The 12,420-nt window shown below is 43.0% G+C and overlaps 1 protein-coding gene and 1 pseudogene across 1 annotated transcript in view; both read right to left on the minus strand.

Moving 5' to 3' along the window:
• KNTC1 (kinetochore associated 1) overlaps positions 1–12,420 on the minus strand; it is a 521,537-nt gene that overhangs the window by 405,266 nt on the left and 103,851 nt on the right. The window contains exons 17-18 of the mRNA XM_073627545.1: positions 8,792–8,917; positions 8,623–8,712 (exon numbers count right to left, since the gene is read on the minus strand). Of these exons, the coding sequence (XP_073483646.1) occupies positions 8,623–8,712; positions 8,792–8,917 (216 nt within the window). The remainder of the gene's footprint in view (positions 1–8,622; positions 8,713–8,791; positions 8,918–12,420) is intronic.
• Positions 10,714–10,832, minus strand: LOC141125157 (5S ribosomal RNA; annotated as a pseudogene).

Genomic DNA, 12,420 nt, shown 5'->3' on the forward strand with positions numbered 1-12,420 from the left:
TGTATTAGGGTCTTTGTATTTTTTTGACTAACACTAGCAGCTGTACCTAATATTTTATCTAATCTAATTTGTCTGGTTAGCGCAAAAGTTCTTTTTCTTTTATTTTTGTGTACTTACACATATATATTTATTTATATATCTTTTTTGATAGAAATGCAACAAACACGTCCTACCTGAACCCCTGAAGAAGGAAGTACACTCATCATAAAAAGGAACCAATCTTTTTGTGGTTTTCCGAAACATGTAGGGTGGTTTTGCAGCAGCTGCGTTTTCTTAGCGTTTGCTGCAGCATCTAGTAGCTGTATGTTTGCATCTGTTACCATGTTCCTCTTTACGATTTTTAGATATTTATAATTTCTTGTCTTCTTTTGTATTTTGAATAAAATGTATCAATTTTTTTTATATACACTTTGCATTTTCTCCTTACCATCCTATGCTGGTTCCCTGTCCATATTATCCCTGGGGGCACCCCTCTCTTCTACATCTTTAGCCAATAGGGGGCAATTAAGATCAGATCTGTGGACTCTGCTCTGAACTTTGCTAACACTCTTAGGATTAACCGGAAAGGAGAAAGGCGTAAGACAGGGGGAGGTCCCATTTGTGAGATAACGCGTCCACTCAGAGTGTTTGACCCCGTCTCTGGAGAGAGAAGAAGGCTGATGTTTTTGCATTTATTTGGTTTGCAAAGATTTCCACCTGAGGAAGGCCCCAACTTTCGGTGATCGTCTCGAATAACTCTTGGTTTAATGACCATTCCGCTTCCCTTAGACCCCTTTCACACTGGGGCGTTTTTCAGGTGCTTTTCAGGCGCTTTAGCGTTAAAAAAAGCGCCTGTAAAGCGCCTGAAAGAAGCCTCATCTGCAATCCCAATGTGAAAGCCCGAGCCATTTCACACTGCCAACGCCCGAAAAACGCTGGTGAAGCGCCGCTTAAGACCCTTTTCACACTGGGGCGTTTTTTGGGCGCTGGCAGTTTGAAAGGGCTCGGGCCATCAGCGCACCCAGCCAAAGAAGCTGCTTGCAGGACTTTTTTTGACGCCCTGCCAGCGCAGCGCCCCAGTGTGAAAGCACTCGGGTTTTCACATTGGGATTGCAGATGAGGCTTCTTTCAGGCGCTTCTTTCAGGTGCATTTCATTTGGACATCAAGGTCCCAGAGTCTGGAGGAAGTGTGGAGGGGCACAGAATCCAAATTGCATGAGGTCCAGTGTGAAGTTTCCACAGTAAGTGATGATTTGGGGAGCCATGTCATCTACTGGTATTGGTCCACTTTGTTTTATCAAGTCCAAAGTCAGTGCAGCCCTCTACTAGGAAATTCTAGAGAACTTCATGCTTCCCTCTGCTGACCAGCTTTATGGAAATGCTGATTTCATTTTCCAGCAGGACTTGGCACCTGCCAACACTATCAAAAGTACCAATACCTGGTTCAATGATCATGGTATCACTGTGCTTGATTGGCCAACAAACTAGCCTGACCTAAACCCCATAGAGAATATGTTGGGTATTGTCAAGAGGAAGATGAGACACCAGACCCAACAATGCAAATGAGCTGTAAGCCGCTATCAAAGCAACCTGGGCTTTCATAACACCACAAAGCAGTGACACAGGTTGATAGCCTCCATGCCAAGTCGCATTGATGCAGTAATTCACACAAAAGGAGCCATGACCAAGTATTTTTTTTTTTTTTGGATCAAGTCATTTTTATTAGTTTTTCAAGGTATACATTATCCATCATAAACAATATAATATAAAAATACAGACATTCCTTTATATATTCTCCCATTACACCATCAACACATATTATCTTACCCTTGCTATTTGTCCGCTGCGACGGAGAGAGGGACACCATTGGACCAAGCTCCAATATTCTCTCCCACTGATCATCGCTCAACTCCCCCACATCGGCCTCCCACCCCTCCCTTGCACGCAAGAGTGGAACTCATCTAATCGTCCTGGCCATTAATTGGTCATAGATTCCTGATATAAGTCCCTTAAGGCTAGGAGCTCTTACCACCTTGCTAAGCAGCGGTGCACTACACCATTCCAATGCCCTAGTCTTGAATTGTTTATCTAATGCATGCCTGATCTGGAGATAAAAGTAGAATGACCAAGTATTGAGTGCATACTATACTGTACACATGTACATACCTTTCAGTAAGCCAACATTTCTGTATTAAAAATCTTTATTTTATTTATTTTTTTTTTAAATTGGTCTTATGTAATATTCTAATTTTCCGAGATACTGAATTTTGGATTTTCACTAGCTGTAAGCCAGAATCATCAGAATTAAAAGAAAGAAATGCTTGAAATATATCACTGTGTGTAACACATCTATATAAAATATATGAGTTTCACTTTTTGAATTGAATTACTGAAATAAATGTACTTTTTGATGGTATTCTAATTTTATAAGTAATCTTAACAATACAATACCAAGGAAAAACGTATTTTACTCAAAAGGAAATGTGTTTTTAACCTGTTGCCGCCCGCCCATCATCATATGATGGGCGGGTGGCAACAGGTTAAAAACACATTTACAGCCCAGAACAGGCGTGCGGCTCTTGTTCTGGGCCGACGTCATATGACGGTGGCCCATTCACACAGGGAATGCGCGCGATCGTGCAGCCCTTCACTGTAGGTGGCGGCGTGTCCCCGAGACACAGCGCGTCACCGACATGGGTGAACAGCCATTGGGTATGGCTGTTCACCATGTGATCGGCTGCGATTACGCCACGGCCAGTCACATATGGGTATACCCTGCATAAGTCCGCGCATGCGCATGATTGGGAGCGCGCAGCGCGGTCATGTCAGTGGCGGAGTGTTCCTAGGAACACTGCTCGTCACCGACAAGGGTAAACAGCCAATGGCTGGCGGCCGTTTACCATGTGATCGGCTGTGATCCATTCACAGCCGATCACTAAATGTAAACATAGACCGGTTACTAGCTGTTACCGGCTCTTCTCTCCTCACACACCGTTTCCAGTGTGAGGAGAGAAGAGCCAGGAGCAGCGAGTTACCAATTTATGTATTGTAGTGTACTGCACCAACACCACAAAAAAAGAGAACCTGTCACATCGCGCCACCCCCCCCCCAGCTGTCACCCAACAGTCAACACATCAGAGGTTATAAACGTGCACCTGTCACACATCAGTGCCCACAAAGTGCACCTGTCATCGTTAGACTGCCGTCAGCGGTGCACCTGTCACCCATCAGTGGCCATCGCCAGTGACCGCCATCAGTGACCCTCATCTGTCACCCATCAGTCCCATAAAGTGCACCAGTCACCATCAGAGACTGCTATCAGTGACTGTCACCCGTCACCCATCAGTGACCATCGTCAGTAACCGCCATTAGTGACCCTCATCTGTCACCTATCAGTCCCATAAAGTGCACCAGTCACCATCAGAGACTGCCATCAGTGTCTGTCACCCATCACCTGTCACCCATCAGTGACCATCACCCACCAGTGATCGTCCCACGTCACCCATCAGTGACCGTCACTCATTAGTGACCATCACCTGTCACCCATCACCTGTGGCACATCAGTGACTGTCACCTGTCACCAGTCGCACAGCCCATCAGAAAAAATGTCCAAAAGATTCTATACAAGTGAGGAGGCCTTCCAGATCCTCTCCATGACTGATGAGAGCAGCAGGAAGTTCTCAGATTCAAATGCCAATTATGATTTTGAATCAAATTCAGCATTTGAACCGATAGATAGTAGTGGATCGGCAAATGAATCAGAGGAAGAATGGATGCCTCCTAAAAGGGCACGGAGCTCTGGAAACCAGGTATCCATCAGCAATATACACCAGGATCAAATTCCCAGGCCCAGTACCAGCCCTGCCCTCAGCGATAGACGCCAAAACCAAAGGCCCACTACCAGCGCTGCCGCCAGCGAAAGACCACAAGAAATGCCCAGGCCCAGTACCAGCACTGCCACAGCATCACACACAAATTCCAGCACAGGAACTTCAAATCGCCCAACTACCAGCACTGGAGTGCCACGTACCCCAAGAGCCAGGGCTGCTACACATCCTCCTGGTCTTGCCAATCAAACATGGCTGCCTTCCGACTCAGGATCAGCAAGAATTCCCCCTTTCACCGCACAGCCAGGTGTGCAGGCCAATACCCAAAATTTTACTGAAATTGATTGTTTTTATTTATTTTTGCCTGACACTTTGCTGCAACCCATCATGGACCAGACCAATTTTTTCCCCATTAGCATATTGCCATCAAACCCCAATCATCAAACGATTTTACTCTGGAGGAGTTCAAAGTGTTTATGGCCCTCACCATAAACATGGGGCTTATAAAAAAAAAGGAAGAAGGACATGCCTATTGGTCCACCAACCCCATCCACCACATTCCCATTTATTCTTCCATAGTGTCCAGGTCCCGATACAAGATGATAATGCGCTTTCTTTATTTCAGTGACAACACCCAGTGCCCTCTCTGCAATCATCCAAATTACGATAAATGATATAAAATTCGCCCACTCATTTCTTTTCCCAAGGATTTGTAGAACTCTATGTCCCTGATCAGCATATATGTGTAGATGAGTCCCTGGTACCCTTTTCAGGCCGGCTAGGAATAAAGCAATACATTCCTAGCAAAAGGGCCAAATACGGAGTGAAATTTTATAAGCTTTGCGAGAGAGTCACAGGATATCTGTATGCGTTCCGCATATACGAAGGAAGAGATTCCCAGCTCCAGTCCCTTGAGTGCCCGGCCTACATGGGCACAACTGGTAAAATTGTATGGGACCTGGCATACCCACTGCTGAAAAAAAGTTACCACATATACCTGGATAACTTCTACATGAGCTTGCCCCTTTTCAAACACCCATAACAACCCTGGCCTGTGGAACCTCCAGAAAGAATAGGAAGGGCTTCCCACAAGCCATAGTGAATAAGAAATTGTGAAGGGGAGAAAGAGCAACTTCGAGAGGCAACAAAGTGCTGGCCTTGAGGTGGAAGGATACCAGGAATGTGTACATGATGTCAACCATCCATGACACTACTACAGTTGAAGTGCAGAGAAGACGAGGTCATTGTAACGCCAACATGTGTACAAGATTACAATCTGTACATGGGGGGGTGGATTTCAACGACCAAATGCTTCAGCCCTATTTATCAATAAGGAGGTCACGTTTCTGGTACAAGAAAGTAGCAATCTATTTAATTCATTTTTCCATTTATAAAGCCTACATAATTCACACCAAATCCACAGAAAGCCCTACCCACTTCCTAAAATGAATCGAAGAAGTCCCTCATCTACCATCAAAGACCCACCCCAGAAAACCTTCGCTCTGATGCTGTTAGTCGACTTCATGAACGCCACTTCCCGGACAACATTCCACCATCTGAAGCAGGCCGAAGACGCCAAAAAAGATGTTGAGCGTGCAGCAATAAAGGATTTCGAAGAGATACCAGCTACCATTGTCCCCAGTGTCCCTCCGAACCCAGCTTTTCCATTGGTGAATTCTTCAGACTATATCACACATCCCTAAAATATTAGCCCATATTCTTAACCATTTCCCCATTTTCATCATCTGTGCTGACCATTTCCCATGCTTCCTCAAATAACCATGCCACTGCCTTCCACGTGAACTGACCCTGGCCTGTTTTTGGACTATGCCTCTGCCAACCGCTTGGACCGCTTCCACGTGTACTGACCCTGGCCTGTTTTATCAACTACGCTTCTGCCCACTGCTTGGACTGCTTGCACGTGAACTGACCCTGGTCTGTTTTATGGACTAAGCTTTTGCCTACCGCTTGGACTGATCTGTTGCCCTGTTACTGTAGTACACAGGGGTCTCACATGTGAGGGGCACCAGAAATGTTTTTCCGGATGGAGAAAACAATTTTTTTTGTTGTCACCAGGTTTCATAATTTCCGAATATGGGTCTGGAGTCTGTAGGCTTCATAGAGATTTGGGTGGGTCGAAGCCTCTACCCCTGTGCCCAGGTCTTACCTGATTGCGGCCCTCAGTCTGCTGATGACTTACTGCCATCATGCCTCTGCCTGCCGCATAAACTGACCACACCTCTGCCTGCAACCTGGACTATGGAATTAATTAGCTGTAGCAAGAGGCAGTATGTTTATGAAGGGCCGGAGAGCGGTACAATAATGAGTGCAGGCAGGTAACGGTGTACCAGGACCAATATTATGGCTGTGCTGGCTGTCTCTGCCTGGACAATTTCTATAGACAAATGCTTTGGCTGTGCCAAAGATATCCTTGTGCTGACTATAGACAATATTCCTGCCTGCTGCCTTGATAATTAATAATGTTGTTGCTAAGCACATCCCTGCCTGCTGCCTGAATCAATTCTCTCCTCTGGGGACACTACTAAAACCGCAGGTAATACTTTTTTTTTTTACTCTTTCTTCATTAGAATTTATTTTGGAGTGCAATTTTTGGTATGTAAATGCAATGTGTTAGAAATATAAGGGCCTTCAAAAATGATAGGTTGTCAGGAAATTAGATGTATACTTTATGCTTGTAGATTGCCTGAAGGTGCTACTTCAATGGTGGGCCTCTGTATGTGGTCAGGCTGTGTAAAAGTCTCACACATGTGGTATCGCCATACTCAGGATGAGTAGCAGAATGTATTTTGGGGTGTCGTTTGCTATGTACATGCTATGTGTTGGAAATATCTTAAAAAAGGACAACTTTGTGAGAAAAAAAATGCGTTTATTTTTTTTCCACATTTTCCAAAAACTTATGGAAAAAAATTAACATTTCAAAAGATTATAGATTTATACATATTATGTGTGTTCCTGGCTTGTTAGTGTCTCAAGAAATGAGATAGGCCTTCTGTACATAAGGTGTGATCAATTTTCAATAATTGGCACAATAGCTTGTAGACTCTATAAACTTTCACAAAGACCAAATAATATACACTAATTAGGGTTATTTTTACCGAAGATATGTAGCCGTATAAATTTTGGCCAAAATTTATGAAGAAATATTACTAATTTGCAAAATTTTATGACAGAGAAAAGGCATTTTTTCACTAAATTTTCAGTCTTTATTTATAGAACAAAAAAATAAAAAACCCACTAGTGATTAAATACCACCAAAAGAAAGCTCTATTGTGTGAAAAAAAGGACGCAAATTTCATTTGGGTACAGTGTTGCATGACTGAGTAATTGTAATTCAAAGTGTGAGAGCGCTGAAAGCTAAAAATTGGTCTGGGCAGGAAGGGGGTGACAGTGCCCTGTAGGGAAGTGGTTAAAGTAATCTTCAAACATGCAAATTAGAGAAGAAGAAGAGAATTGCACAAATGGCAGCACTGCACATTCATAGATTTGACTTAAAGGGTTTGTAACCCTACCTTATGATTCGCTGTCAGACCCCCTATTTTAAGATGCCATCCTGCACTGTGTAATTGTTTTTGTTAGAAACAAAGCCTCTAAATACCTTTTTTGTGATGTATCTTCAGGCCGGTCACGTAACTCCCAGCTGCTCCAATACTCAGATCCAGGGCTACAGTGGGAGGAGCTGAGATCTCCCTCTGATGACAGCCGTGAGGTCACGTCACCGCTGAGCTGGTTGTTCGGCCTCTCCTGTTGTAGTTCTGGATCGGAGTAGGAGAATGGCCGGGAGTCACGTGACCGGCCTGAAGTTACATCACAAAAAGGTATTTAGAAGCTTTGTTTCTAACAATTACACAGTGCAGGATGGCAGCTTAAAAGAGAGGGGCTGGCAACAAATTTTTCTTAAATTTTGTTTTTTTACTAACAGAAGCAGGGCAGGGGGGTTGGGGGGGGGGTGCGCAGGATAGAGACACAGACTCCCGAGCTGACAGGCAGGGAAGGGAGAGGGTGAGGATGTGCGGTGAGGAGAGCTGCAGGTGACGGAGGCACATAAACTAAGCAGCCATGATAAACCTTGGTCAGTTTACAGGGGGGAGGGCAGAACCAGGCAGGATCAGCCAGATTTTTTACAACTTCCACAGGGGCAGGTTAGACAGCAGAAGCACTGTGCTGTTTAACCTGCTATTATAGGGGAACAGGATCTCTTTTTTTTTTTCTTTGGGTTACAAACATTTTAAGTAACCCACATCCTGTATGGTTGTGATAGTCTACTGAACTGAATTACCCTCTTTTTAATAATCGTGTAAATGTTTAGCCTATAGCTGAAGGTATAATTGTTACATAAATAGCTCATTGGCAGACAATAAGAGATGATCGGGCAGGGTCCCTGAATATTTGCAACAAGGGTGTTGCTTTTCATGAAGAATAATTTAAATTTTTGCAGGACTTCTAAAAAATACAATGCATATAGTTTTCACTCTAATGCATTTAAAAAGACAACAGCCTGCCACACTAGTGCATTTATAAACACATTCACGTGCACATTCTTCACTAAACAGCACTTAATACCAAACATGGCAAAGTGAAACTTATATCTGTGCCTATGCATGGGTCTTTTACCACCTTCAGTAGTACAAAGAAGAAAAAAAAATAATAAAAAAAAGATAAAAAAATAACACATGGCCAGTCAATTTCAATTGAGCAAAATGTAATTTCAGTGGGCAAATGCATGTCATTTGATTAAACACCTAGACTTTTCTTGTAAACAATGTACAACAATAAAGGTAGAAAAAACATGACTTACCCTGGTTTTTGCATAACTCAGCATAGTAAAGGCGGTTTCATAAGTAGGCCAGGGGGCATTAACACAGTACTCAGTCACAAAGTTGTCATCCTGAATGCATAAAATAAATATATGTTAATAAATATTTGACAGGCAGATGGCATCATACAATTTAGAGAAGACAGCATACCTTTATTTTTACTAGACTGTCTTTGGCTTCATCCACAAGCTCCTGCCAGAGAGACTGTCCATAACTTCCAATGGATGTGGATGCCATTTTCTCCAGTATGGTGTTGACTTTTACTTTATACACAAGCTGCTCAAAAAATTAATCTGTTTTAGTATAACATTCTAGCAAACGGCCTTTGTGGTAATAACCACAACAAGGGGTATATTCATGAAAGGCATCAACAAAATAAAACCTAGCACATCTCGTTCAATATCATGTGCAAAGACTTAATTAAATAACATCCTGTTCCTTAAGATACAAATGTGTAAATGGGGCGGAAGACCTTTGTAGAGATAAATTAGGCACTATCCCCATACATTTATATTGAACAGAGAATCAAACCTCCAATTTCTATATCAGAAGATTGTAGTAGGGGATACGATATGCGCCACACAAAACAATTCATATAATAGAAAAAAAAAAGGGTTTTTATAACAGCTGTAAAATCCTTTTCTTTTGAAGTACATCACGGCACACAGAGCCATAGTAATTACTATGTGGGTTATAGTCCACCTTCAGGTGCTGGACACTGGCACACCCTAAACAGGAAGTTGCTTCCCTATATAACCCCTCCCACTACTGGTTAGTATCTCAGTTTTGTAGCAAAGCAATACACGTGTATACTAGAAAGAGGGGCGGGACCTCTGTGTCCGTGATGTACTTCAAAAGAAAAGGATTTTACAGGTAAGCGGTTATAAAAATCCTATTTTCTTTAATCGTACATCACGGGACACAGAGCCATAGTAATTACTATGTGGGATATCCCAGAGAAATGCCAACTGAGGGGAGGGAGACACAAACAAAGTAGGGCACCATGAGATCAGAGGATTTATACTGCTGCCTGCAGTACACTACGCCCAAAGTCGACATCCTCATGTCTTTTTACATCCACCAGATAGAATCTGGTAAATGTATAGATTGAAGACCAAGTTGCGGCCTTGCAGAATTGAGCTATGGAGGCTTGGTGATGCACTGCCCACGAAGCACTAACAGGCCTAGAGGAGTGCGCTTTGATTTGAGAGGGTAGACCTACCTCTTTAAACCATAAGCTTGAACGATTACTTGTCGAATCCATTTAGAAATAGTAGATTTCAATGCTGCCTGTCCTCTTTTAGGACCTTCAGGCAACACGAACAAAACATCCGTTTTCCGAATCTGAGCAGTCACCTTTAAGTAGACTGACTGCTCTCACCACATCAAGAGAATGTAGTGATTTTTCTTCCATAGAACAGGGTTCTGGAAAAATGAAGGTAGAACAATATCCTGGTTTAGATAGAAACCCGATATTACCTTCGGTAAAAAGTTAGGATGAGGACGCAATACTACCTTATCCTTGCGAACAATAAAAATATGGCTCTTTACAAGAAAGAGCAGCCAATTCTGATACCCTTCTTGCAGCAGATATGGTTACCAGATAAAAAAGTTTCCTTGTCAAAAAAGGACCAAGGGAATATGTCGTATCGGCCAAAAAAAGGCTGTTTTGTAATGCCGACAAAACTAAATTCAAGTCCCAAGGGTTCAGGAGTTACCTAACCAGAGATTAAGCCATGTTACCCCCTGAATAAAGTTACGAACCAAATAATGCAAAGCAAGTGGTCGTTGAAATTGCTGTGGCATTGTCGGATTGAATCCTGGCAGGACAATACCGTAAACTGAACGTTCAGGCCCTCAGGACCAAGAACTGAATTTCTAAAATGTTAATGGGCAAGGCCATTTCTGATCTGGGCCACTTCTCTTGGACAGTTGCCTCTTCCAGGACTGTTCCCCAACCTAAACAAAAAAGGTTGGCATATGTTGTTACCACTTCCCAGGTAACTGAAGGAAGGATTTTCCTCTTAGTAGATTTTTGGATATTAACCATAAACTGAGGCTCTGGCGCATCCAGCCTACAGCACCTGGTATTTCCAGGTGGTCTCTCATCCGGGTACTAACCAGGCGCGACCCTGCTTAGCCTCCAAGATCAGCCGAGATCGGGCGCTATCAGGGTGATGTGGCCGTAGGCTTTGGAGTTAGACACAATGTAGAGCTTGAACCCTTGTTCCAAACCAATAGGATACTGTTTTGCAGCAAACTCGAATGAAACTGAGCATAAGGAACGACCTTGAATGAAGCCACCATCTTTCCCAACAACCTCTTGCAAAGTTGAATAGAAGAAATTCATCTTGCTTCGACCACCTAAATCACTTTATTTATGGCGCTGATCTTTGCCTGGGGTAAGAATACCCTTTTCTGGGTGTACCTATGATCGGACCCAAGTATTTTAGCCTTCTTCATAGTTTTAAAGAAGATTTCTCCTAGGTTGAGAATCCGACCTAGATATTCCAGGTAGTTGAATGTGGTGACCATACAAGAACAGATCGACTAAGTAAACCATAATCGTTATAACTTGGGCCCTTAATCTGGCTAGAAGAGGAGCCAGAACCTTTGTAAACACTCAAGGTGCAGTAGGTGGACCAGAAAGCAGAGCTATACACTGAAAATGAAGATTTTCCACCTTGAAAAGTAAATATTACTAGTGAGCGAGGAAAAAGGCATATGGAGGTATGCATCTTTGATGTCGATTGACGCCAGAAAGTGCTCCTCCTTGTAGGATGGAGATAACTGATTTGGATTGACTCCATACGAAAAAAGAATGGTTATATTCAGGAATTGAATTTCGACTTTTGAGATCCAGAATGTCCATTCGGATTTGGCACCGTGAAAAAAAGAGGTTTGAATCAAACTCCAACCTCTGTTCTTACATGGGGACCCCTATGATCACTTTTTTCTTTTTCTCTGGATCCTTAGAAACGTTTGATCTCAGAAAACGAGGAGACGGGAACTCTTGGAACTCCAGTTTGAACCCTGAAGCTATTGAGGAAGTCCCCCATTCATCTCGACACTCTTCCTGCCAGATCCTTGAGAACTGCAGAAGAATTCCCCCTATTCGATTGAACCTGACGGTGGAAGCCGCCGTGACTGCCTGGAGGCTGATGCCTCTGGCACAGGAGAAGGAACTTAAAAAACGAAAATACATTTACTCCTTTTCTTAAATGGCAAAAGGGGTGCTTTCTGCTATAAATTTCTTTGGATGTATTATCTAAAACATCCCCAAATAGCTGTTTCACCGCAAAAAGGAAGACTAGCCAGGAGCTTCTTACAAGCGAAGTGCGCAAGGCCTGAAGGATAGAATCTCTCATAGCAACTATTGCAAACATAAAGCTGCCTCCTGGGCCTGCTGAGCAGGATAACCTTGAACACCTGTTTAAACTGGTCTCTCAATGATTAGGCAATTACTGTCAGTGCAGGCTGAGACACTCAATCTGCCAGAGTAAAAAAAAAAAAAGTGTTTTTTTTTTTTTCAATAGGAATTCCACTTTTTTATCCATTGGCTCCCTAAGCATCTGAGCATTGCCTGCCGGACAAGTCAAACTTATTCACAGAGGATATAGCAGCATTAATTGGTATACCCTACTTAGTGAATTTCCTCCACCATAGGATAAAGTGTGAAAACTTTTTAGGAGTGAAAAAAAATGCTTATCTGGGTGATCCTCTCAGATACTAAAAAGCTTTTCCAGCAATGAATGGACAGGAAAAGGCATGCACGGCTT

Source organism: Aquarana catesbeiana, linkage group LG01, assembly GCF_042186555.1.
Source record: "Aquarana catesbeiana isolate 2022-GZ linkage group LG01, ASM4218655v1, whole genome shotgun sequence".
Taxonomy (NCBI): Eukaryota; Metazoa; Chordata; class Amphibia; order Anura; family Ranidae; genus Aquarana; species Aquarana catesbeiana.